Genomic DNA, 25,487 nt, shown 5'->3' with positions numbered 1-25,487 from the left:
TGGGGAATGGGCCGCGGGACACGAAACGGGAGTTCCCTATGACTCCATGGGGTTCCATAGTGCACGCATCGTTGGATCTTTCTGTTGGAAGGCCTCCAAGCTCACTAAAAGAGACACATCATTGCGTATTTTTACACTTTGTCTAGATTTAGCCTGGCTGTTGATAAGGCTCTGCGCGAGTTGAGCTTCGCACCGCGATGCGTGGTCTGTGATAGGGTCGCATGGATTAGATGGTTGGTTGTCCATCACAAAACCACCAACTGCCGCGCTTCCCAACAGTCCAAGGTATTTGGGCGTACAGTTTGAAAATGAAGAAAAAGGAGCCAGTAGTGAAGTGTTCGATACTTTTTCTATATAAGAGGCCCGAAGAACCTTAGAAGTCTAAACCCTCATTCATTCGAGACCCTTTTCATCATATTAATCAGACCTTACTCAATATCCGCCATCATGCCTTCCACAACTACCAGCCAAACTATTGTCAACGGGGGTTCCACCAATGACAAAGCCCTTCAGTTGTTCTACCTCTGTACCCTCTTTACTTCCGTAAACGAGAGCTGTAAAAAGATGAACAACATCACCTACTCCTCTGTCAACTTGGACAGTGGTCGTGTCCTCACCCCTTTCCAGAAGTTCTTGTGCAGCCTTGCCCAGATCTGCAACGCGACCATGGGGCCGGATACCATCACCGCCCTGGTCGCTTTGAAAGCCGCCAACGGACCGGGATATCTCTTCGCCTCCAACAACCGTAAGGAGCCGGAGCTCGAAGACACGAAAAGCTTCCTCAGCGATCTTCTTGACTTTGTCGGCAAATACCCAGATGGACTCGCCGAGAAGCCCTTGAAGAAGCAAGTGCTGTGGCGCATCTTGGAATTCAATTATCTCAGGGTGGACTGTTACATCAGTCGGATTGTAACCTCAGTCCGTGAATGCATCGAGCAGTGTCTGTCTGTCGAAACGCACGACGGTAAGTGCCTTAGAAAGAGCTTGAACTGATATAATGCTAACAGCGGAAGTATCCGACATACTTTCGAAGTTGGTACTGATCGAGGCTAAGGCCAATTTTTCAACCGACATGCTGTCTGCGACTAATGCAAGACCAAAGTGTAAGTTAACTTCTCGAAGCTATCCGCCGAGAAGGGCGATAATCAAGGCCTACGTGTACTGACGAAAGCAAACTTATAGTTCTTAGCGACTGTGAGGCTCTGATCAAAATCTATCAATCTATGATAGAGAACGGGTTTAGCAAGATCATGAATGATGGTGCCAGTGTTGGTGATCCTGAAGCCACACGTTCTTGGTGTGAGCTCCGTCATAGCCTTGGCCGATTGCACTCATACCGCCAAGCAGCTGACACCATCGTCGGGGCCTACAAACAATGGCCTGAACTTTTCGATGGCTTCACTATCGCACACATTCCCTCCAGCCGCCCTGTACGACTTCCCCTGCCGAGGGTAATGCCTTCACCCGCAGAGGTGATCCCTGCCGCTTTCCCAGATATGGATGTTGAGGATTGCGCAAACCACATCCAGCGACTCCAGATGCATAATCTGGACCAATATATCCAAGAAAACCTGGAAAAAAAGCCGGTCAAGCAAATTGTCCACTGCGAGGTGCTTCTTCAAGATTTCCTTATTCGGGGGAAGATGGTGCAAACCCGTGACTACTGGGACAACACCATGTTCATCGCGACTAGCAAGCCTCCGTGCCGGCTCTGTCGCTACTATCTCAAGGAATCGGAAGACGAATTCCTGGTTCAGTCCTCTCACATGAACGTTTACCCAAAGTGGCGTCTTCCCGACATGTATCAGGGGCAGGAAGAGGAAACGATCACGCACCGAGAGGAGTTGCTTGACGATATTATTCAGCTGATGCAGCAAGATACTCTCCGTCTTGTCAAGGAGCTGCTTCCTCAGTGGAAGCGGTATGATTCAGGTACGGGATCGTATGCGGGGCAGTCAACAGTGCTGGTAAACGGCCACGGGGAGCGTAGTAACACGCGTAATTCTGGCCATTTTTCCAGCATTAGTGGAACTAGCGGGCGACGTATGAGGACGGAGGGGCAGCAGCTTGAGTTTCCGTTGCCTGCCACTGATGAGGACTTTATTAGCATCGGAAGGGCCTCTGATGGGATGGGGGGCGGAAGAGACTGACAACAAATGGTAGACAATGTGGATTGAAGGGTGACGCGGCCTTCAGGGACTGAAATATTGTTGATTTGGCTCTGGACATTCTTTTTTTTTTCTTTTTGCTTGGTTCTGGTCACAGATTTTTACAGTCTTCGGGCTTAAAAGGAAACAAACGTTCTACACACTGCTTTCTGTTATACGCCTAAAGCAAAAACCTTCCCCTAACAACGCTGAATGTAGGACAAGTAAACTACACGTAGAGTCTTGCGGACCGATTATCACTAGCCGGGCAGTGTTCTGCTTTTCTTAGCCAATCAGATAGCCCAATCTAACAATACAGTGCAGACAAACTATCAGCATCACTTCGGTCTACAGTGACTGAGGACTACTGCTGCGGCTGTCAATTGCCGCAACGGTCAGTTACTACCGAGCGGAAGTTGGTCGGATCGGCGCCGGGGCGGGGCCGGTGCTGGTCAGGTGTAGATTCATCATATTAGCCGGTTGTAGTCAAAAACGGGACAGGTACACAGTGCCAGCTAAGCAACGCCGCCTGGCTGGCAAACGTATAAGTTTCGTTCTTACTGTTGTTAACGTGTCGCACGGGAAGTTGATTTATACTGTTATTTAAGGGATACGGGCGCTGATTGACTTCCGTGACTTTTGCATTATCGCTTGATATTCCGTTTAGCTTAGCATCGGCTTCTTCTAACATCATTACTACTGGCCGTCAAAAACAATTACGCCAACAGCATTGATATCCCATTATATTCAGAAAAGCTAGAACTATATTCTATGCCTGCAGAAGGCTCGGCATAAATCCGTGTCAAGGCTTAGAGAACTGTTATGTTTGAATCGGCTTGGATTTGCACCGAGTGCTTAGTAGAGGAAACAATTATGAGACTGATAAGAAAGCAGAAAGAGAGAAGGGACTCGAGCGGAACGAGATGAGAGAGTTGAATTGCCCCGAAAGGATCAGGCAGCTTTGCGTGTTAGGCACCCAGCCAAGTCATACTGCAGGAGAGCTTATACCCCGCTGTTATGAAGCAGTTTGTCTATGATGAGTAACACGGAAAGTCATGCTTTCCGTTTATTCGCTAGAACGAGATGCAACAGCGCCTGAACAGTCATGAGGCTCCAAGAATGCGACGCGGTATTGCATGACCGTAGAACGGCGGTTCTTGGCCAACCTGCATGATAGAATGGTGTTATCTCAACAGCCAATAGAGCAAAAGTCCAACACCTTGTGAGTTATGACACCCAAGATGATAAATGGTGTGATTAGCCTACATATCAAGTGAGGATCGGTCAGAGAATGCAATAACCCAGAGACCGAATATCGACCCTCCATTCCGTTCTGAACTTTGGCCATCTTCATTGTTGGTCACGGTATTGATTGTTAGAGCAGTCCTCGTTGTGGGACAGTATTCGCACATTACCATATCCGACACCTCAAAGTCTTGCCCCTCCGCTCTACACCAACTTTCAGAGTCCTACGCAGGTGTTTTCGACGCCTTGGACAGTCTGAAAGAGACAGGCATAAGAAAAGAGCTCATACCAAAGCTTGTCGTCATTGGCGACCAGAGCAGTGGCAAAAGCTCAGTGCTTGAAGCCATATGCCAGATTAACTTTCCTGTCGACGAAGATGTCTGTACAAAGTTTCCGATCGAGGTCGTCCAGCGGAAGGCCGACATAGAGTCAGTCACGATCACTATCAGCGCCACAGGTGCCATGAATGATCGCGACGATCTGAAGGGATTCCGTGAGCACATGCCTTTGGTCGACTCAAAGAAGTTGGCTACGGCAATCAACAAGGCGACTTCTCTCATCCTTCGCCCCTCAACCACTGTAAACGGCCGACGCCGGTTCAGCAGCGACGTCTTAAGAATCACGATATTGGGACCAAAGAGATACCCAATCACTCTGGTCGACCTGCCTGGCTTATTCTCCTCCTCTAATGCGAATCAGGATCAAGCCGATAAGGCAATTGTGGACGAAATGGTGCGGAAATACCTGTATGAACCTCGAAATGCTCTACTTCTCGTGGTAACAGCAAGAACCCCGTGGGCAAACTTACGAGCACCTGAAGAAGTTATGCAAGTCAACAAATCAGGGGACAGGACACTTAGTATTATCACATGTCTCGATAAGGCTTCCAGCATTAGGGACGTTCTGTCTAGACTTGCGAACAAGGGAGTTTGGAAGCCCCAGTATGGCTGGCACTGCTTGAGAAACAGAACAAAAGAAGAGAGAGATCGTGAAGACGACCGAGACGCAATCGAAGCGAACTAATTCCGAGAGGAGTGGAAAGAGATTGATGGATCTCTCAAGGGTATTGTCAATTTGCGGCCAAAACTGAGCCAATTCTTGGCGTCTCAGGTCGGGAAACATCTTCCCGATCTGATAGACGAGATCAAGAAGCAAATCAAAGTCCTTGAGGGACGGATGGAAGTGCTGGAAAAAGGCAAGAAGTCTGAGCAAGAACAGCGAGACTACCTGTCAAAAATGGCGAGCAACTTCCAGAAGTTGTGTTGTGATGCGGTCAATGGACAATATGACCAGGGAACGGCGCCGCCTGAGCTACAGACCTTCTTCAACGACCTGAGAGATTCTCCCGAACAACGCCAAGACAAACGTTTGCAGGCTGTCATACGTGCCATGGGTCAGTTGTTCAACTCCACCATGATCAAAAACGGAAAAACCACAAACATTCAACAACCTCAAATCATCGAGATGCCTCACATAACCCGACTTCTTAATTCAATAAGATGGGCGGCTTCAACTTCCTCGACAAGTATTCCGGTAGACCCGGAAAGTGGCGACGGTATTTTTGAAAGTGAGTGCGCGTCGTCTCAATCGGATGTCATGACTGTCACTAGTCCGGAGACGGTGGGATACAGCAATGAGGCAATGGGTTCCATTATCAAATCTGATGAGGAATCTGAAGACCCAGATTCCAATGAACATGAGTCGGATAGCAGCGCGCACAGCACCAAAGATTTCAGTCGCACTAGTCCAAAATGGAGCCAAACCCAAAGGAAGAGATCAGTGAAGTTCAACAAATCCGCTATGTTGATTGGTATACCTCGAGAGCCAGACACCGAAGAGGACGAAGAGGATCAAACAGCGACAGATGATAAAGAAGATGGACAGGAGGAAGCGACGTACGATCGAGGCTCATTGTCCACGAGGGAAAAAAAGGGAAGAGAAAGGAAGCACTCTCGTCTCCGCCATTCTCTCCACCACCTTCCCCACGACAGAAGAGAGTGAACGAACAAACTTTTAAAGAAGAGTCAGAGCATAGCGAGTACGGAAACCCAGGGAGTTCACACAGACGCAATACCCACCACAAGAAGCCAGCCCAATCTGACGCCAAGTCAGCCCAGGTCAACACTGCTAGGCAGAGAGTCATTGATGGAAAGAAAGGCATACAACGACAGGACGACGAAGAAGATGTGGTGAAAATGAAAAGGGTAGAGAGGCCGGTCCGCAATAAAACTGTCAAAGACCGAATATCTAAGATTAACGCCAAGGAAAAGGCAAGAAAAGCCTCCCGAAAAGACACAACTCACAAAGGTTTGCACAGCGGTCAGGGCCGCCAGAACGGGACCAAGCAACCCAGTTACGGGACTATCCAACCTCCTGTCCAGCAACCTCATTACAACCCTCGGAAAATCTTGAGTGCAGAGGTCTATGAAAAATATGCATCCTTTCTGCCGCATGTGAAGGCGACTATTGAGTCTTTTGAGCGTAAGGTATTGGATATGGCGGCCCAATGGAGGGGGTCAGAGAGCTTGGACGAGGTCAACCCAGCTATGGTGGCTCAACTGCTCCGCGAGGAGACAGCCCGCTGGCGGGAGATCAGCAGTACCCACCTTCAGCTCTCATGGGATGCTGTAGATCGCTTTGTTCATCTGGCACTGAAACACTGCGTCCCTCCGAGACTACTACGATACTTGAAGAAGTTTGTAGTGAATGACCGCATGGAAAGGCTTCGGTATCATGCCGATGAGAAACTTGAAGAACTGCTCCGATGTCACGGAGGCACTAACCCTGCCTTTCACGACTTCGTATGCGAACTCAATAACGATGCTCTGGAGCTGGGAGCCGGGATGCGGGAGAATCTCGGAACCGAGTTGGTTGGCCAGCTCAATTCCATTTTCCCCCTGGAGACTGTAGAAGAGTTTCTCAAGTTGCTAGGTAACTCAGCGGGATCAATCACACCTTGGAAGACCCAAATTGCTGAGGTCTTGTTTAAGGAGGCGAGAAAGAGAATTGGGGATGCTGCTTCTGCGGCTATTGCACAGGACACACCAGAGATATCGGCTCGACAAAAGTTCGAACAGGAAGCAGTACGCCGCGCGATTTCCATCGCAGAAAAATACTACAAGGTATGTAAATCAGCACTTTCGGTTCACTGTAAGTTGCCAATACTCTACAAGGTGTCACTTATCTCCTTTGTGTCTTACGCCAACGCTTTGGTAGTACAGAGTTATCTTCTGGAGCGACTTCCCTACGAGGTTTTTACATTTGAGATCATTTCGAGTCAGAGTTCAGAAACAGTTTCCGAGATTGCTGGAGAAAAGGATGATGATGTTAAGAAGCGTGCCGAGTGTGAGAGGAACTTGGGTATTTTGAGGGCTGCGATGCAGTGTTTCAAGGACTTCCGCCATGACTTGTCCTAGAACCATTTGTCAGGGGCCTAGCGGAGCACGGGAATGCCTGTACACACGAGAGCATGTCATTTCTCTCTTTTGGGCTGTCCTCAGTCATACCCGACTTCAGGCGTACGCCCTGAGTAAGTGGGGTTGGTGGTAATGGCTAATCGAAGTGGAAACTGCTCCAAGATTAAATTGAGATGGATCGCAGGCGTAAATTCATCCCCTGAACCCCAAAGAGTAGGAGTGGGAGTAACGAGTCGTTGGTAAGAAAGGGCAGCAACCGGCGCGATAGAGGAGTTGCAGGGGAGGTTTTACATGCGCTTCGGGCGCAAGGACGCGGACGCGAAAAAGAACGGCGAGGGCTTGAAAAAGAGCACGGAGTTAGATAGTTAGAATCGGCTGAACTATGACGATGTCAGCCCTGTGGCGCTGAAGGTATCTGTGGCGCTGAAGAGATGCCCAGATACCTTCAGCGGGCTAGACTGGGAGTCCTGGATGTTTTCTGTCCAGGGAGGGGACGTTGTAGTTGTCAATACGCAATTCCAGGTGAGTCCTTGATGAAGGCGCGGTCGATCCCGTTGATAATGACATCTAGAGCCACACTATAGGCACTTTGGGCGATCATCATACTTTCCCATTTCCCTGACAACATGAAGATCGCCGAAAAGGATAAGTTCCCAAGACACCACGACCCGGACACTGTATATATGTGAGACGGCCATCAGATGAGTGACAAACCTCTGGGTAGATGTTCGTTTGCTTTTCAGCTCGACAAGTAACCAACCTCCTCTGGAACGGATGAGAGGCTGTGAATAAGTTCTTAATCACGATCGGCGATAGCGTGGAGTGACTAGACATGGGAGAGCCGCTTGCACTGCGTCGGCGGTGTCGATAGCACCCGTGCACAGGAACTCGCGCGATATCTTGGCACTGGAATACACCCTCACGGTCTCCTCGCCGCTAAGGCGGTACCTGTAAGTATGCTCAATAACGAAGTGGTGTCCAGCGACGTCGAGTCGTACTCGTACACCCACTCGGTCTCGCCTCTGCCAAGCATGGAAGAAAGCACTAGCATCGGCGCCCTCGCCAATATTGACGAGATCGTACCCAAGCAACACGTCAGCTTTCTCGACTCTGTCGTCCAGACGCTCGCGGCGGCGTCACGGTGCGTCGTCTACAATACGGTCGCGGCCGAGCTCTGGAGCAAGAACATGGACTTCAACTCGCATGCTTGGTATGAGCCGCACAGGGCTGTCCATGTGCGGCAGGTCAATGGCATCCTCAGGTTCGCCGAGGATATAGATGTGGATGGCGATGGGCCCGTTGCAGCCCCCATGTTCACAACGGCGCAGAGCCAGCGGGACAACACCGCCGAGTGGACGCTTCCCACTCCCCCGCCGCCGTCACTTTTCAAAAGCTCCGGCTCAGCAACGTCGCGGTGGCGCAAACGGCTGATGGCGGCAGCGTGAGGGAGAACGACGCGACGGTCATCAATGCCACGGGGGAGCGGCGGCGGAGACTTCGCCCGGGCATGGTGCTCCGAGAAGGGCACGGATGTGGAAGAGGGGGAAGGAGTGCAGCTTCAGGTGCGCGTTGATGGTGGCGGGTAGAGAAGGCATAGCTGCTGGGTGTTGACCATGTGTTGAGGTGTTGGCCCGAGTGCTATACGGGTTGCGGTTTGATGATCGTGTAATTGGAAATGTCAACGGACTATGTACGTCGGCTTGTTGTATATCTCGGTGGGCTTCTAGTGCTCTTTCTACACGGCCGGTGCCTGCTACTATTCATGCTACCACTGTGTATCAATTAAGTTAACTCTCGGTCGCGGCCTGCCGCGGACGTTCTCCCGTAGAAACTCCCAGTTGAACTGGCGATTGTATGGTGCCGATAACCGTGAATATAGCATTAGTTGGCCTGATTGAAAAATGCCCTCAATGCCCCGCCTATTGCCGCGAAGTCCGCGGCATGGCCGACACGGCCACAAAGAGATTAATCGCTCTGTAAAGGTAAAAACCAATCATTAACTTAATGACCTACTAAATGTGGTCATCTAAGTTACGTTCGGGCCACAGCTGTAAGAGAGAGAGAGGACGTTGAATCAAGTGTGTTTGACTCAGCCAATAGTATGCGGTAGGGATGTAGCGGTGTCCCTACTAAGGGTCCTGCTAGCGCAATTTCGATTAATGGTTACGAAAGCTTGTTTGGGTCAACCAACTTAGGCAAGTGGTAGGCAAAGCACCTAGCTTGGACAAGGCCGCCGGTAGGAATACCTACCTCATTGGTTCGGCATGATGTGCTGTCCCCTCCTTATCTTCTTTTCTTAAGAATGATCAGGCGTGAAATTGGTTTTCCCCGCCTGTTGCTTCCCGATGCGTGCTCAACACCGCCCCTGGGTGCATCCTCGTGCGAGCGTCCCCACTTGCGATAGTATCAATACGATAAGCGCAGCCAGCAACTCCAACGGAGTTTCTGTCTACTATGAGTCGTTGGGACATATAAGTACAACAAGACAGCCCTTTTTGGCCATTGCAATGCAGCACCGCTCTCTGTCTTTTGTATCAACCGCTCGTTTCCTCCCCGTCACGCTCTTTTTTCCGGAACATCCAACAGAACGAAGCCGTCCGCCACACCTCGAGCAGCCATGAGACTCGCAGCCATCGTCAACACGGCCATTGCCGTCTCCGCGGGCGTTTCTGCCGCCCCGCTCGAGCCTCGCAGCTCCTTTGTCGAAGTGTCCCTGCCGGCACCCCACAACTGGGTGCCTGGAGGATCACTCTTCCCGAGCCAGGTCATTGCCGCGTATCACGGCGACCTTGGAAACTACACCGCCGCCACCTGGTCGGCGTACGTCCTGGAGAAGTGCAAGAGCTACACCGCCTGTACCTCCAGCGCGACTTACTCAGGTATGCGCGCTCTGCTTCATTTCCCTCTCCTTTCCGTTTGTGCTCTGAAAAACTCGGCGTCTACTTCGGCGCTGAAGGAGGGGAGACCCCTTGTTGACATGGTTTTGTGATACTCTTTAGGCATCAACAGCGGCAGCACAGGCGGACGGTACTGGTTTGGTTTCGTGTTTAGGGGCGGTGCTACGACGGTGGCCAACTATGAGCGTGATGAGGACGCGGCGAACGCCGTCGCAGACTCGAAAGCGTATACTATCACTTCGTAGTACATAGGGACAGCTAAGCATAAGACCAGGGACATGGTAAAGTCTCGTGACCACTGCCAATAGTGCTGGTTCAATAAACAGTTATACTCTATGGATACAGTCCGTCTAGCAGTGCTTCCGGCCCTCACAAAAGAGATAAGGGATGAGACACTAACACGGTGGCTCGTGAAGGAAAGTAAGAAGCTCAGCAGCACGGCAGAACAACCAATAGGAAGCAAGGCAAGAACAAGTAAAAGTATGCATTTTCCCTTTGGTTTCCCTCCTTCCACGGTGTCTTTGGAAGCCAACACGCTGAGCGTCTATATGCTCTATGAGCGAGTGTACTCTCATGTGTTGGTGTCCGTTGTCAGGAACCTCGCAATACGCTTGTGCGTCTATGTACTTTGCCATGTCCGTTTCGATTCCGTTTAGTCTTCCCGGTATAGTCCACAACTCTCAAACCTAGATAGTAATCAGCACAGTCTAGGGACTATCAGGTTAGTAGATAAGGCAAGTGGTTGTTTGAATACGACGACTGCAGTTGCCGTAGACCGTGGCCAGACGAGGAGTCTGATTCCTGGCGATGGGCCGGGATTTTCGCCTCGTGATCTACAACTTCGTTACAGAGACAAGACAGCATACCTCGAGACGAAAAAGGATGCGACGCAACAATTCCACATGCTCGTACATCGAGTATAGTGGGATGGTGCCGACGGCCCCACCACTGCAGTCGATCACCCCGATGTGCCTAGTGGATACACCAATAATCAGATGGCGTCGAGTCGGAGGCGGCCCGGCCACCGACCACCGACCACCGATAAGATGCTCCACCGGCGGGGTCGGAAGTTGTAGAGTCCCAGTATTTCTACTGCTCCGTCTCCGTCGTAGGCAGTACGGTGATTTCGGCAGTGATACCGACGGCCATCCTCGCAGCCATCATCGGTTCCAATCGTCACGGAATGAGGGCAACCATGGCTAGTCGTCTGTTGCGGGCAGGTGAACTGTTCAAAAAGTACCCAGTTTGCTTTCTTCTCGAGTCTCTATTCTCTTGGCTCAGTAGGCACTCCGCGCCATCCATGTCGAATCGTCTGTCGTTCGGGGGATTTATTAGCTAATGTCCGATTGATATACCACACTTAAGAAGAGTGATTGGGCCGGAAATTATGTGTTCTCTTTCTATAACAAGGTGTCCCAAGACGGCATGATGCAAGACAGCGAGGTACCGGAAATTTTCTTCAGAAGGTTCACATGGCCGCAGTTCACGTGCCAGTAGCTTTTTGGGTTCCCGAGATATAATAGAACTGTCTATAGAGCTGATGAGATATGTATCATGTTCCTGGACAACAAGTGCGGCGGCTCTGATTGAAGCCGAAAATTCAAGAGAGTGCAAAGCTATCAGGTTCAACTGGCGCCTGGTTCTTTATGACTTTCAACTTCAGAACAGAACTGCAACCAGTGCAAGTTTCGACCATGCAGCCATCACGAGGATGAGGATGATGTTGTTGATGAAGCATGACTCAACGGTCAGCGCCGTCCCACTACCAGCGACTCCATCCGACGGCAGGCCAGGCAACATAGAATTCCGAATTTTCCAGCGGGTTTGGTCTCGTCTGTCGTGGGTCGAGGGCAAAGATGCATGCATCGTCTTGCGTAGTGCTCAAATTGCAAAAGTCAAAAGGTGCGGGTCAATCCATCGGAGCATGCGAGGTATGATGGAGCCGACGGCCCAGGGCAATAGATTGGTTCCATACAGACAGCTTGGTTCTGGTTGGCCGCAGATCCATTATAAGTCTAAGAAAAATAATGTGCGGGGGCGTTGGCCTTCGAGTTTAGGGGCTTTTCTGTGGGAAGTTGGCAGGCGAAAAACAAAACATGCGGAGCCTTCGGTTACGATGCATCGGCACCCCCGCATGCAAGCCTTGTGTCGAAGGCGGGTTGAGCCCCTTCTGGCTGGTGAATTCCTGCCTTCCAAAGGGCTTCGATAAAACGGACCCCAACAGCAAGGCCAGCCGAAATATGAAGGAGAATGCAGACCAGCCATGAAGGCGTGACGGCGGGCGAAGACAAAACAGGGCGGGATACGGTATCAGCCTCACCGGGTCTTATCGATCCCACTATCAACCCTGAGGTCTCTTGTTAATGGCGGCCTGAGGGAAATGCAGTATGTTTCTACGAGCTGGAACGTTGAGTCGTGGATACGCCGAATATAATAGCACTTGGCGCGCATGATTCCAGGGGCACCGTTGCTATGTGCAAAACATCGTTGATCGCTGGAATGTTCGTGACTTTGGACCAGGCGACAGAGCCTGTCAGGGTACGGCTGCCATCTGAAGTGTCGATCACTTGCCGAAACTCAAAAAATAACCCAGACAACCCAAGCACAACATCTCCATTCCGGCGCCAACGTCAACTACTGCAGGCGTATTTATATGCAAAGGGCGTCAGACTTGGACTCTTGTTCATCTTACCGACAGCAGGCGAAGCGGGACCGCCGACGATCACTGGGGGGGGACACTCGTGAGGGTTTTGACGTCTTCATTCGTCCGATATGCTGTTCGTTGAGCCTTCCACGTCGTCCCTATATTCGATCGTCTTATTTGTCGCGGAAACACCGTCCTTTGGCCGTGAAGCTTCTCGGGAGGTCCCAATGATGCACGGTTTCAGCAATCTGCTGTTTGGGTCTACCTGCTATTGGTGTATGAGGCGATTGATCGAGAGAACAGTGTGAAGGATGGATGAAGATTAGTTTTTGTACAAATACCAGACATCCGCTACCTACAGAAGGTGGGTGGTGCCTGAAGAAGCCATCACCAGATCCGCCTTCTCAGACAACCACGCTCCTGTTACGTCTTTGCCCACTCTCGACCAGAGTCCCCAGACCAGTCTCTACCAAACCAAAACCAAAACAACGCCAAAACCCGCTCTTTTACAACGCAGACGCCAAGATGAAGTTCACTTCTTTCCTCGCCCTCGTGACGCTGGTGACCGCCGTCTCCGCAAAGCACTACTGCATCGGCGGGTGCGTCAAGTGCTACTGCGGCGAGACCCAATATGACGACCACCGTTGCAGCTTCTGCAGCTGCAACGAAAACGCGTACAAGTCGAAGAACGAAAGCAACCCCCAGGGCACTTGCGATCAACCAGATGGCTTCCACCTCGGCTGTGGCGTAAGTTTTAACGGGGCCTGCTTTTAGGCACGGGCAGGTTGTGTCGCGGTCGGAGACGAGGCGTCGGTGGATAAGAAAAGCATCTTGTTGGGGAGGAACAGGCCGCAGGGGTCGAAAAACAACGTCGTTTCACGTTATGATATTACAGGCGTCTTGTATATTGGGAAGGAGGGAATGATTTTAGAAAAGAAATCGGTGGTCCTTGACTCTACTCTGCTGTGATCGCTAGAGATGGTCACTCTTGCCCCATCATGTGATTGACCTCTTCCTGCGCACATTGGCAGTCGCCGTATACTCACACTCTAGTCTCTGGGTTCGATTGATCTTCAGTCCGGGTTGTTCAGCCACGACAACCCTAAGTAACATGACGGGTACCAGCCTTGGCGTGCCTTGCCTGGTGTTCACCATGGACGCGTGTGTGAAGACGCGCGGCGAGCACTGGCGCTATGGCTGCCTCGATGAGTTCTCAAGTACGTCGACCGGTGGCATCGTGGGAGATTCCCATTGCAGTTGCCGCACTGCCATCCACCCACCGTGAGGACTACCGTTAGAGAAGGCGGTTGACAGGGCCACAAGAAGAGGCTTAGCCAGGCCCACTCAGGGCGACTACGACGAGAGTTGGCGGCAGAGCCGGGCATGCGTCTCAATCGGCGTCCGCTTTGAGAAACCCATTCGAGGCGCCCGTACGGTGGGGACGGCGCTGAGACGGCATCGACTGTTGAGAGGCTGCGGTACGGAGAAACCGGTGCAGAGAGGCCTGTCCGGCATGCTGAATGGTCAGTTCAAGGGACGAACGTGGCCCATGCCACCTTGTCCCGTCCGAACTCGGATCAAGGTTAATTACAGGGTCTAACTCAATGTCATGGTTCTGGAATGAGGGGTGACGAAGTCTTGAGACCTCGCAGCTACCGTTCACCACGAGCTTGCCGTGCCGAGTTCCGGGTCGCGATGCGAGGTGCAGAGGGACTTTGTTGCTGAGAGGCGCAGTTGCATTTCGACGTTTCCCGTTTGGGAATTCCATTCGAGGCACGCAAACCCCCGTATCTCGGGTTGGCAGAAAAATGGTGCAATAGAGTTGGGCTGACGGGACAGCTTGCAGCTGATCCCTCGAAACCATTGGCAGACCACGCAGTCCCCCCGGCCATAACGCAACCCTCAGTGTGTATCCTGTCGGTAAGTCGACGTTAGCAAAGTGCAGCAAGACTGATGGAGGTCGAACAAACACGCTTGGCACCGACGGGGAAGAATCCAAAGAATCGGGTCATCTCCACTACATCGCACTCGCTTAGGCTCAGCACTCGCGCTCCGTAAGCCGCTAACTATTGTCAAGGTGATTCCATTGGCCAGAGCTGCTGGTAAGGCTGCCTTGGCATGAGCTTGTCGATGTCTTCCCGCAATTCAACCCACACGCGCTCCCGCCAACGGCTAGTCCTTCAGGTAAGACGGCGTGTGTACGACGGAAACGATCAGCCACACGTTTCCCACCCATCGAATCTCCAGATCTCAATGCTTTACGACGCCCTGATGACACCTTGGCTGTGCATTCGCGCCGTCTGCTTTTGTTCCCACAAGGTATGGGGCTTGGGGCTGGCTCTCCTTCATCTCCATGTTGCGTACGCAGGTCTTTGCAGGCCATGCCGGCGAGTGCCTCCGAAAGTTCCATCGTTGGCCTCCCTTCGTCTCCTTTGCTCGCGCACTCGCTTATCGGCCGTCGTACTTTCCACTTCGCTCCATCCGTATGGCTAGGTCCAAGCCCCTGTCTTGCGATGAGCTCCCACTACGTGACTCCTTCTAGCTCGAGCGTGCTCGCGGATATATATGTGTCACTCATCTCCATGGTTTGAATTTGAATCCAAGTCGTAGTTCAAAAGCCACAAAATCAATTCGATCCATATCTCTTAGACGTTGAGTTCCAAAGCCGCTCATCTGCCGTCCTCGCGCCCCTGTCCAGACGGTTCTCCTGTACCAAAACCACAACAAGCGAACTCTCACCGACGCCAACACCCCGTATCTTGCTCTTGCATCAAGGCAGATCACTAAAATGGTTTTTATATACTTGGGCAAGAAGATCTACCGTTCGATCAAGAGTTCGGGCAAGACACAACAACCAGCATCGACCAAGGTCAACACGGCGGCGACGGGTGGGCTGACAACCGAAGAAGTCGGCCAAGGAAAGAATGAACAGACGACAACAATCAGAAAACCAAGCGCATCAGCTTGTGGCCATCAATATGACTCGACCGCCGGACCTTGTCCGATATGCAAGTCGGCCCGGCGAGCGCAACTAAAGTATAGATGCAAGGTCTTTGCCGGCCTGCTTCTGCCCTTTGTCGTACAAGCCCTGGATGTTACAATTGTAAGGTCGCTTCCATCTCCATAGCACTACAGTCACTGACGAGTGAAAGATTGCAAGCGCACTGCCCTGGATTGCATCCGACTTCCGTAGGCTTCCCAAACCCCCACTGCGTTGTCCCAAGGTCTAACGAGCTTACAGACGAGACCAGCCAGCTTAACTGGATCATCGCGGCCTTCAACCTTACATCCGCAGCTTTCGTCCCCTTCTGGGGCCAGATCGCCGACATCTTCGGACGCCATGTCTCGATGCAGGCCTGTCTGGTGTTGATGCTTGTGGGCAGCGCGCTCTGCACCGGCGCACCCCTCACGGCCTTCCCCGTCCTCCTTCTCGGCCGTGCGTTCCAAGGCCTGGCTTGCGCCGGGCTCAACGTCCTAGTTCGCATCATCCTCGCCGATAAAGTATCGCTGCGTGAGAACGCCAAGAACTGGTCGGCGTTTTCCTTCTTCGGCGGCGTCTTGGGATGGGGACTTGGTCCTGTTGTGGGAGGCAAGTCGGCCATGGAACCCGTTTCTTCTACACCTCGGCTAACCAAGTCTAGGCTACATTACAAGCGGCGCGTCCTGGAGATGGTGCTTCGGTATCAATTTGCCGATCGCGTTCGTCAGCATGCTCATCATCTACTTCGTCCTCCGCTCGGAGCTCCTGGGCCCGCAGCCGATCCCCCAGCTCGACGAGACGACGGATACCGGCCGACGGACGACATTTGTGAAGCGCCTCCAAACGATCGATATCGGCGGACAGATCCTCTTCCTGTTCGGCTTCGGTCTATTGATTCTTGGCTTGACGTGGGCCGGCGCGACGTACTCCTGGACGAGCCCCGCTGTTCTTGTCACGCTCATTCTCGGGGTTCTGATCAGCGTCTGTTTCGTCGTCTGGGAGTACCACATGTCCCCCGGCAAGGCTCTGGCTCGCCGGTTCCCGTGGCAAAAGGCCATGATTCCCTGGGAGCTTGTCTGCAACAGAGACATCGGCCTCCTCTTCTACACCTCGTTCGCCACCGGCATGGCCATGTACTCGGTCTTGTACTTCTGCAACCTCTACTTTACCATGGTGAAGCTTTGGTCTGCAAACCAGGCCGGCGTGCAGCTGTTGTACTTCACCCCGGGCTTGGGAGGTAAGTGGTTCTCTCGCGGTTTACTCATGGAACGAAACTAATAGTCGAGTCTCAGTTGGTGTCTGGACATCCGCCTTCATGTGCAACTCGTGGCCCCGGAAGACTTTCCCGCCCATCTTCATTGGGTCCATCCTCGAGATGACCGGTATCGGACTGCTGGCCTGGGCAATCTACACAGAGCACAACCCGACCGTTTACGGGATGATGGCACTCACCGGTGTCGGTACTGGCCTGCGCGTCATGCCTGGTAAGCCTTGCAAGCCTCGGTCTCGCCCATGATAATACATCTAACACTTGGCAGTCCCTCTCCATGGCATCGGTTACTTCCCTAGGAAGATTGCAGCCGTAATCTCTCTCATGGCCGTCGCGTACCCCTTTGGCGGGACTTTCGGCCTGACCGTCATGACAACCGTCTTCAACAACGTGTCGGGCATCAGCAATGACTCGCCTCTAAGAGACGTCTCGGCGCTCAAGAACCTTCCCGCCGTGTTGCAGCAGCAAGTCACCCACGAGGCGAAGATGGGCGTCGTCTGGGCTTTTGTCGCCATCTGCCCCTTTATGGTTCTGGTAGGTTTCCCCGGAAGACGAGCCGTCGTAGATACCTGGAGCTAATATGAAGTTCACAGTGCACCATCGTTGCTTCGTTCCTGGGCAACGTATACATCAACAAGGCCGACGATGGCGAGAACGAACGGGATAACATGATCTACGAGGGCGTGTACCTCCTCAGCTGGTTCCGCAAGCGTGGTGCCACTGAGAACATCACGACTCGGAAGCACCAGTCGGATGGAGAGGCGACTTTGCAGTAGTTCCAATTTGTCAAGAACAGTAACGCTTTGGCGTGCCATCGACAGCTCTCTTATGTTTTCTACCTGAGGACGCGGGAGTGGGGTGTTCGACACGAGACGAAGCGGATGAAAGAAATACGGGCCTTAGCAATACGAGGATTGATCCTGCACAGTGCTGTGTATACATTGAACGAACGGGAGTTGGCAGAACGGACCGAAAGTAGTATAGAATTTTCTAAGATACCCAAGACAAAAACAATCCATCACCAGCCTTGCTCGACGCCGAGATGCAAAGTCCCGCTCGCGCCTCCATGGTCAGAAACCCAGTGACGTACACAAGACACGAATTCAGGCCTTATCTGCGAGTGAGCTGAAAACAGGAATTGTCAACATCCTTTGACTTGCCATAGCCCGCCAGGTTGGATGCAGCGAATGCCTTTGTGATTCGCCGCGCAATGTCGAAGCGAGGTGGCCAAGGTGGCCCGAATAGGAAAGTGGGCTGTGTCTTGGCCTGTGACGGTGCGGTCGCAAGCTCCGGCCGCCGGACCCCTTTCGAACCTCGTCTCATTCACCTCGCGGTCGCCTCTCACACCGTCTCTCTGAGACGCGCTGCACTTTGGACTTACACGAGACTGGACATGAGTTGAATTCCCTAGAACATTGATTTCTTCCTTCTGTCCTGGTCCCCGCGGAACAGGGACCAGCCTCACCACCACCCTCTTATCTCGCCCACCGCCCCCTACATCATCCGAGGCGCGCTCGCCCCTCTCACATCTCATCGCCATGGACACCGAGCCGGCCACAACCATCACCAAAACCACACCTCCCCCTCCCCTGCCCGACGAGGAAGCCCACCTGAGCGCGCGGACCTCGGCCTCCAAGTTCTGGATCGAGTTTTCCCTCTTCGACGACGGCCTCGACGCCCCGCGCGCCGCGTCTCTTGTGCCCGCCACCCTCTTGCACTTCCACCGCTTCCCGGACCTGCCCCCGGAGATCCGCCTTAAGATCTGGTCCTACCTCATCGCGCCCCGCGTCGTGACGGCCTGCTGCTTCGAGCGCGACGCCCGGCTGCCCGCCCGGCGCGAGGCCTTTGCCCGCCGCTCCGTCGCCGCCCCCTGCAGCCCTCGTCGCCGTCGCCGTCGCCGTGTCCGGAGCCCATGGTCTTCAACCCGACGTGCCCCGTGATCCTCCTCGTGTGCCGCGAGTCCCGCGCCCTGGGCCTCGAACACTACGAGCTCTCGTTCGGGTGGAAGATCTCGGCCCTCCTCTCCGACACGCCCATCGCCCGCCCGCCGCGCGCGTGGTTCAACTTCCGCCTCGACGCGCTCTACCTCGTCGGCGAGCTCGAGGCCTACGACCAGTACGGCTTCAACAGCCCCATGGTCTACTTTCTGCGGCGGCAGGACACCAGGCGCGTGCGGCACGTCGCCTGCGCGTTCGAGGAGCTGCACTACCCCGAGCAGGAGTCGGACCAGATCTTTGGGTGCCTGTGGCACGTCGTCGACCGCTTCTCGGCCGCGCGCCGGCTCATGGTCGCCGTCACGCCGCGCGACGAGGAGGGCATGAAGGGGTGTCTGATGCTGAGCACGGACAACATCATGCAGAAGATCTGGAACGGCTGGATCCTGGGCACGACGTTGACGAGCTCGAGCCTGGCCGACACGCAGATCCTGCTGGTCAAGGAGGGGGACCTGGCCGACGTCATGGCGTCCCACGCCGAGGAGGACGAGGGCAGGAGGAAGACGAGGCAGATTGCGGCATGACGCATGTGACGGGCTTATTGATTAGAAGTTTTTCCGCATCGCAAGGAGTTTTGGAGTCGTTGGTGGTGGGATTTCCTTTTTACGTTATGGTACAGTGGTTTTACATGAATACATGAATAGAGGAGAGGGTTGCTATGCTGCCCGCCCAATGATGATGAAAAAGTACTATGCCCAACATTTAAACGCCGTTTCCGTTGCGCCAGTCTCCCGATTTTTAGATAAATCCAGCCTTCTCGTCAAGCACTTATTCCTTCTTCCCTAGACCCTCAAACGCAGGGCTGGGGCTCTCTCCTTGCCTCCTCATCCCGCCCAGCAACCAATCCGTCAGCCCGACGACCTTGGCGCCGACGCCCTTCTCCCAGTCCCCGCCCTCCTGCACCGTCTCGATGGTATGGCTCAGTATCCGCCCCTCCGCGTCGAACTGGAACACAAACAGCCCCGTGAACGCCCTGTCCCCGCCCTCGGCCGCCCTCACGCCGCTCTCGGTCGTCGACGACGCCGCCGACGCCGCGGCGGCGGCCGCATGCCCCGCGGACCCGTTCTTCTTGCCGGACGCGCACCACCGCACGACCAGCTGCTCGGGGATCGCGCCGGGGTGCAGCGGCGCAAAGTGGAGGGGCTGCTTCGTCACGCGCTCCGAGATGATGGACAGGCGCACGTTGCCGACGAGCGGCATGCGGTTCCAGGCGATCGGGGAGGTCCAGAGGGCCGCGGTGTAGGCGACGCGGCCCGAGACGGTCGGGAGGTGCGGGTGCGTCGTCGGGAAGAGGTGGAGGGAGATGTTGGGGGCGAGGATCTCCTGCGGGAGCGGGGACTGCAGGACCGTTGGGAGGTGGTCTTGGAGGATGCGGAGGGCTGCCGGGGTGGCCAATGTCAGCAACGTCACGAAGGCCAAGGGAGAGAGGAAAGAAGAGGGGGAAGTACGTACTCTTGCCGAGGTTGGCCTTGTTCTCGTCGCCGGGCTTCTTGCCCGGGCTCCCGCCGTTGCTGGAGAGGAACGTGTTCGAAGGGTTGAAGTACCGGTTCGGGGGTTCGCGGTGCTTCGACCTGTCGCGCGTCAGAACGAACGGCGGGGGCGGCAATGCCGAAGCGGTCGTCATCGTCGTCGTCGTCGTCGTCGTTTTCGCTGCTACAGCCGCGGCTGCGGCGACTGTTGCGGCAGGAACCAAAGTCGGGACGGGGGCGGCGTTCGCGGATGCGCTGGACCACAGCTGCGAGGTCAGCGGGGATGCCGCGGCGGCGCGGACGCCGGGAGACGTGGTGAGGCGCACAGCGGCCATGGGTCCTGGACAGCGGTGATCATAAATTGTTACGACGGAGATGCATTGGTGTGCCGCGGACACGAAAGCAATGTATCAAGAGTGTTTGTTCAGAGCAAAGTCGAACGGGTGACGGGCGGAGAGAAATGATGTCAGGAACGGCGGGTGACGGATCAAAATTCGCAGGGGGGGAGCTCCAGCTGCGGAAAACCCACGGTTCAAGAGCTAGCCGGGGGGGGCGGAGAAGGGCCCGCGCGCCCGGGTCGAGGCCCCACTTGGATGTCGGGTCGGAGGAGGTAGCCGACTTCTACTGAACATTCGAGAATGCGGTACCGAAATCATATCCAATTGGCATGCGGAAACCCACAGTGAATATCAACGTTGCTCGTATGCTATCTATGCTTTTTGAGACCAATGCCACCCTAGTAGTAAACTCCAATAACCCTGGGCTTCCTCCTGATGCCCTCGAGGTACTATACATGCCGTGCCACCTCTTATCATCTCGGGTGGGGAAACTCGTCCTCGAGCTGCAACCGCACGCCGACGTTCATACTGATCAGTTCTTGCACGAGAAGCTTGGCTGCATACGGCATCGTCATCTGCGTGACCTCTCTGGTGCTCTTGCACGTGTGGCAGTAGCCCTTGTAGCCGAACAACCCGCACTGTTGGCAAATGTCGATCTGAGTTCCGTCGGAGCTGATCATGAGACGCTCCAAGAGCAGCTGGGAAGCTCCGTACGCGATCAAACAATCGCGCTCCATCTCACCTAAACGAAGACCACCGTCGCGGGATCGACCTTCCGTCGGCTGGCGTGTGAGAATGGCCCTGGGACCCCGGGAACGAGAGTGCATCTTGTCTTGAACCATGTGCTTCAGACGCTGGTAGTAGATGGGTCCGTTGAAAATGTAGGCCTCCAATGGCTCGCCGGTGATACCCGAGGTGAAGTAGTCTTTGCCTTCCCACGAAAAGCCGTGGTCAACCAACGCAGCGCTCATCTGCTCCAGGGGATGGGAGCGGAAGGCGTCACCGAAACCATAGTCCTTCCGCCCGTCCAAGACTGAAGCTTTTCCAGTCAAGCACTCGAGCAGCTTGCCGACAGTCATACGAGAGGGGAAACCGTGGGGGTTCATGATGATGTCGGGGACCAGGCCCGTGTCCGAAAATGGTAGATCTTCCTGGTCAACGATAATGCCCACGACACCCTTTTGTCCGTGACGGGACGAGAACTTGTCTCCAAGTTCGGGTCTTCTTGTCTGTCGTGTTTGAACCTTGACCACCATCGTCTCCCTCTCCGTGTGGGAGACCATGACCTTGTCGATGTATGCGGGGTCTGCGATTCTGTACGAGATCGAAGAATCGCGGAATTCGCTGGGTCCGCGGTCCATACCGATGCCAGTGGATCCCGTATCAAGAGGTGTTTCCTTCTTGATCATGACCTCGCCCGAGTTGACCTTGTATCCCACGATAGCCAAGCCGTCATCGTCCAGGGCTTCGTGCTTGGTCGTTCTTCCGTTCTCGTCGTTCACCGGGTCTCCAATGCGCTCTCGTCGGCCGTTCGGGTACTTCTGCAGCTCAGCCGTGTATTTACGGAATACTTGGCAACGTCCGAAACCGCGATCGCAGGATGCCTTGTTCAACACCAGAGCGTCCTCGATATCGTATCCAGAATATGACATGACAATAACTGTTGCGTTCTGTCCGGCGGGCAGTTTGTCGTAGTTGACCAGTTGGATTGTCTTGGAAATAACCATTGGCCTCTGAGGATAGACAAGCGTGTATAGCAATGTGTCGATACGGTTGAACTGGTTGTATGCGATTGCGCCGATGGCTTGCTTACCCATGGCACATTGGTAGGTGTTTCTAGGCGACTGGTTGTGGTGCGGGAAAGGAATGAGACCGGCAACTGCACCAAGAACGGTGAATGGCTCGATCTCCATGTGCGTGGTGAGGGGGGTGACGTCCTTCTCGTAAAGAGCCACAAGAGTATCATTCTCTTCGTTGACATCGAGATACTCGACGATGCCGTGCGTCAGGAAGTCGTCAAAAGTGGCCTTGCCTAGCTGCAGCAGTCGCAGATGCTCTTCCTTGAGCTTGGGTTTACCGTTTTTGACAATAATGTAAGGTCGGCAAATACGTCCTTCGTCGGTCGCAATGTGAACGGCGTTAAAGTGGTTATTGATATGGATGCTGACGAAAGGAGAGATCCAACCGCGTCTCCGCATCGTCCTGAACTTGCCAGCAAATCGCTTCGGGTATCTGGTCAGTGCGAAGGGCGTTCCGTTGATGTGAATGACGTATGAAGTCTCGCGATGCATCTCGCCGCCTGAGAAGTTTCTGATGGGTTCGACGCCTGCATCGAGGGTAAAGACCCATCGCTTGACGGGCGCTTCCTCGACGTTGGTTGTGATATGTGTCATGAGAGCCAAGTTCTTGACCAAACCGCAGGCTTCACCTTCGGGCGTATCTGACGTACACAGCATACCCCATTGCGATGGCTGAAGTGCACGGGGACCACTGACTTTACGGGTCTTTTCGAACTGCGAGCTGATTCTTGTCATCATACCAAGGGCACTGATGTAGCTGAGACGACTGAGGACGTGGGTGACACCGGCTCGGTTCATGTTGAAACGCTTGACAGTCCAGTTGCCCGTCTGGATAGCTCGGTTGATGCCCTGCCCGATCATGTTGGCGTGGTTGCTGATCATGTTGACAGCATCGAGGGGTACGGCTCGATTGTCCTTTTTCAAAACCTTGTCGATGCTGCTCTTGACATTGCCGCAGAACTGTTTGAACAAATCCTCAAAAAGCAGCGAGAGGAGCTGACCAGCCAACTCGAGACGCTTGTTTCCGACGAAGTCACGATCATCAACAAGACTAGGGTCGCTTTGCGCCATGAGAACACGCCGCGTCATGAACGCCACGTAAACAGCTTTGGGGTAGAAGTCCAGGCCCTCGATGGGGACGTGGGCAATAATGAGGTTTGCCAAGGCGTCAAGGGCTTCCTCAACGTGGTTCCGTCGGACCTGTGCAGCAAAGGGGACTCTGCTCTTGCCCATCTTGACTCTCGCGCCGATGTATTCCAGTGCCTGCTGTTGTGTGTAGACGCCGACCTTGGTTGCTTCCTCAAACTGGACGAGGAACTCATCCTGATATTTTCCGTTGTCGCCGGCAACGAGCTGCATGATTTCGTAATCTGTCAAGCCTCCCAAGGCCTTCAGGATAATGACAATTGGGATGCCCTCGACCAAGATATTGGCCGTCAAAAGAATCCGGTCCTTCTTGAGCGTCACGTACGTCTTGGACTTGCGCTCGTGGGTAGAACTGGTAACGGAGGCCGTAATGACGCTGTTCTTCTCATCGGCTTCGACGATGACACGGTTCTTGCTGAGCTGTTCCTGAATAAGAATGACCTTTTCCGTGCCGTTAATGATGAAGTAACCGCCGGGATCCAACGGGCACTCGTTCATGCGTGACATTTCTGCGTTGTTGGCCCCGCCGAGTCTGCAGATGGAGCTCTTCAACATGACGGGCAGGCGGCCAAGCGGGACATTCTTCCGCACAATCTTGGACTTGTCGCGGATGTAGGCGATGTCAACCATGATGGGCGCGGCGTAAGTCATGTCGCGCAGGCGACATTCCATCGGGCTGACCTCATTCTGAGCCCTGATGTCATTGAAGTCGACGCGACTGGGCCGCTCAACTCTGATATCAGTGAACCTGGGAGGAGATTAGAAAAGTGACCATGAGGCAGGGCCGATATCGATGCGACATACTCAAGCCAGAAGGAGCTGTTGACGTCACTTCGGATGATGCGGTTGGCGCGGACAATCTCCTTGATTTCATTCTCGACAAAGAAGTTGTACGAGTCGATGTGCTGCTTGACGAGACCCTTCACCTTGAGGAAGGCGGGCAGCAGCTGAAATTTGTCTTCCTTAGTCGAGATGGGGTCGGTGAGCTTCTTTCCGTTGTAGAAAGGCTCCAAAAGAGCCTCGAAGCCGTCGTCCTGCATGTTCGTCACCGTCTTCCTCCCGCTCTCATCGTGTGTCGGAATAGGTCGGTAGCGCGGAAGAGGGTCTACCGCAGATTTTTGTGATGCAGTCGGTCGAGTCACATCGCGAGTTTGAGCAAGGTAGGTGGCGGGCAGCAGAAAAGTTTGGCCCCGCGATGCCGGGTGCTGCCAGCTGCCCCACCTGTCCGCGGTGGCCTTCGCCTGATTGTTTGGTGGTTCTTAGTCAGCACGCAACAGTGAACCAGCAGAGAGCGGACAACATTATCAAGTCACACAATTGGACCCCCAATCTCCCCAATCTCACACAGCTCATTACCGGGGTTATTCTGCTTTGCATACATATTCCCATCTCTTTTGCTGTGCTTTGGCTGAGCGTCCCACGTCGAAATCGGGACGCTGACGGCATTTCCCATCTGCCAGTGCCAGCAATGTAAGTGGAGCATCCGTCGATAAGTCCGATAAGATGTTCTTGGGATGGCCACGAGGGTGCCGGGTTGACGGGGCCACACCTGTGCTTACCGAGGTGAGCCACGACGCAGCCCAGGTGAGTGTGAGAGGGTTCCCGTCTTGCAACGCACACTCTCTCATGCTTGCCTAAGGTTATGAGGCAGTTCATCCCAACCTGCTGACCAACTTGCCAACCCAATCCCTGGACTAGTTACAGCAGATTGACTCAGGCGCTAACAGGCTCTGAAAAGGCAATTGGCAGGATCTACTATACTACTTGTGTGCCCATGAGAGAGGTTGGTTCAAAGTGGCACAATGGTCCAGAAAAAACCATTGTCGAGTCGCAGGATGATCAGCATTTAGCCACCTCACCGATGGGGTTCTGAAGCATCCATCTGCCTAGCTACGTATATAGCTGACATGGCAAGAGCCCATGAGCCTGGACCTTGGGCCCGCGTCGTACGTTGTGCAGCACACTCTCAGGAACAACCCAACCGACTCACGTCCGAGTATCCGTAGATAGGTCTACCGTATGCCAGTGCTCAATTGATGCAGAGCGAGGTAGTCACAAGAAGTGGGTAGAATGCAAGTGATATGCCGTGTCCCTGGTCGCACACTCATCCACCACATCCAGACATTTTCCAACCTGCCGATT

General features: G+C 53.9%; 10 protein-coding genes across 10 annotated transcripts; 8 read left to right on the top strand and 2 right to left on the bottom strand.

The window, feature by feature from the left end:
* Positions 1–447: 447 nt before the first annotated feature.
* ColSpa_10136 (uncharacterized protein) lies at positions 448–1,182 on the top strand (the record flags this gene model as incomplete). The annotated part of the gene is made up of 2 exons (XM_049276348.1): positions 448–964; positions 1,109–1,182. The coding sequence occupies 2 exons, from the start codon at positions 448–450 to the stop codon at positions 1,180–1,182; spliced, it is 591 nt and encodes a 196-aa protein (XP_049132305.1).
* Positions 1,183–1,496: 314 nt separating this feature from the next.
* On the top strand, positions 1,497–2,049 carry ColSpa_10135 (uncharacterized protein; the record flags this gene model as incomplete). Its single annotated transcript, XM_049276347.1, has 2 exons — positions 1,497–1,932; positions 2,021–2,049. 2 exons carry the CDS (start codon positions 1,497–1,499, stop codon positions 2,047–2,049), a joined length of 465 nt encoding a protein of 154 aa, XP_049132304.1.
* A 3,838-nt stretch (positions 2,050–5,887) lies between these two features.
* Positions 5,888–6,808, top strand: ColSpa_10134 (uncharacterized protein; the record flags this gene model as incomplete). The annotated part of the gene is made up of 2 exons (XM_049276346.1): positions 5,888–6,514; positions 6,566–6,808. 2 exons carry the CDS (start codon positions 5,888–5,890, stop codon positions 6,806–6,808), a joined length of 870 nt encoding a protein of 289 aa, XP_049132303.1.
* Positions 6,809–7,764: 956 nt separating this feature from the next.
* Positions 7,765–8,253, top strand: ColSpa_10133 (uncharacterized protein; the record flags this gene model as incomplete). The annotated part of the gene is made up of 1 exon (XM_049276345.1): positions 7,765–8,253. The coding sequence occupies one exon, from the start codon at positions 7,765–7,767 to the stop codon at positions 8,251–8,253; it is 489 nt and encodes a 162-aa protein (XP_049132302.1).
* A 1,172-nt stretch (positions 8,254–9,425) lies between these two features.
* Positions 9,426–9,950, top strand: ColSpa_10132 (uncharacterized protein; the record flags this gene model as incomplete). The annotated part of the gene is made up of 2 exons (XM_049276344.1): positions 9,426–9,687; positions 9,808–9,950. 2 exons carry the CDS (start codon positions 9,426–9,428, stop codon positions 9,948–9,950), a joined length of 405 nt encoding a protein of 134 aa, XP_049132301.1.
* A 2,924-nt stretch (positions 9,951–12,874) lies between these two features.
* On the top strand, positions 12,875–13,123 carry ColSpa_10131 (uncharacterized protein; the record flags this gene model as incomplete). The annotated part of the gene is made up of 1 exon (XM_049276343.1): positions 12,875–13,123. The coding sequence occupies one exon, from the start codon at positions 12,875–12,877 to the stop codon at positions 13,121–13,123; it is 249 nt and encodes an 82-aa protein (XP_049132300.1).
* Positions 13,124–15,137: 2,014 nt separating this feature from the next.
* ColSpa_10130 (efflux pump fus6) lies at positions 15,138–17,375 on the top strand (the record flags this gene model as incomplete). The annotated part of the gene is made up of 6 exons (XM_049276342.1): positions 15,138–15,452; positions 15,605–15,942; positions 15,986–16,566; positions 16,622–16,813; positions 16,868–17,133; positions 17,193–17,375. 6 exons carry the CDS (start codon positions 15,138–15,140, stop codon positions 17,373–17,375), a joined length of 1,875 nt encoding a protein of 624 aa, XP_049132299.1.
* A 762-nt stretch (positions 17,376–18,137) lies between these two features.
* ColSpa_10129 (uncharacterized protein) lies at positions 18,138–19,117 on the top strand (the record flags this gene model as incomplete). Its single annotated transcript, XM_049276341.1, is given in 2 exon segments — positions 18,138–18,458; positions 18,476–19,117. 2 exon segments carry the CDS (start codon positions 18,138–18,140, stop codon positions 19,115–19,117), a joined length of 963 nt encoding a protein of 320 aa, XP_049132298.1.
* Positions 19,118–19,361: 244 nt separating this feature from the next.
* Positions 19,362–20,397, bottom strand: ColSpa_10128 (uncharacterized protein; the record flags this gene model as incomplete). Its single annotated transcript, XM_049276340.1, has 2 exons — positions 19,362–19,972; positions 20,046–20,397. The coding sequence occupies 2 exons, from the start codon at positions 20,395–20,397 to the stop codon at positions 19,362–19,364; spliced, it is 963 nt and encodes a 320-aa protein (XP_049132297.1).
* Positions 20,398–20,873: 476 nt separating this feature from the next.
* Positions 20,874–24,385, bottom strand: ColSpa_10127 (DNA-directed RNA polymerase III subunit RPC2; the record flags this gene model as incomplete). The annotated part of the gene is made up of 2 exons (XM_049276339.1): positions 20,874–24,093; positions 24,150–24,385. 2 exons carry the CDS (start codon positions 24,383–24,385, stop codon positions 20,874–20,876), a joined length of 3,456 nt encoding a protein of 1,151 aa, XP_049132296.1.
* Positions 24,386–25,487: the final 1,102 nt, after the last annotated feature.

This window comes from Colletotrichum spaethianum (assembly GCF_022836535.1).
Source record: "Colletotrichum spaethianum MAFF 239500 DNA, contig33, whole genome shotgun sequence".
Taxonomy (NCBI): Eukaryota; Fungi; Ascomycota; class Sordariomycetes; order Glomerellales; family Glomerellaceae; genus Colletotrichum; species Colletotrichum spaethianum.
Note: the sequence above shows the minus strand (reverse complement) of the source record. Positions and strands in the feature narration are given on the sequence as shown.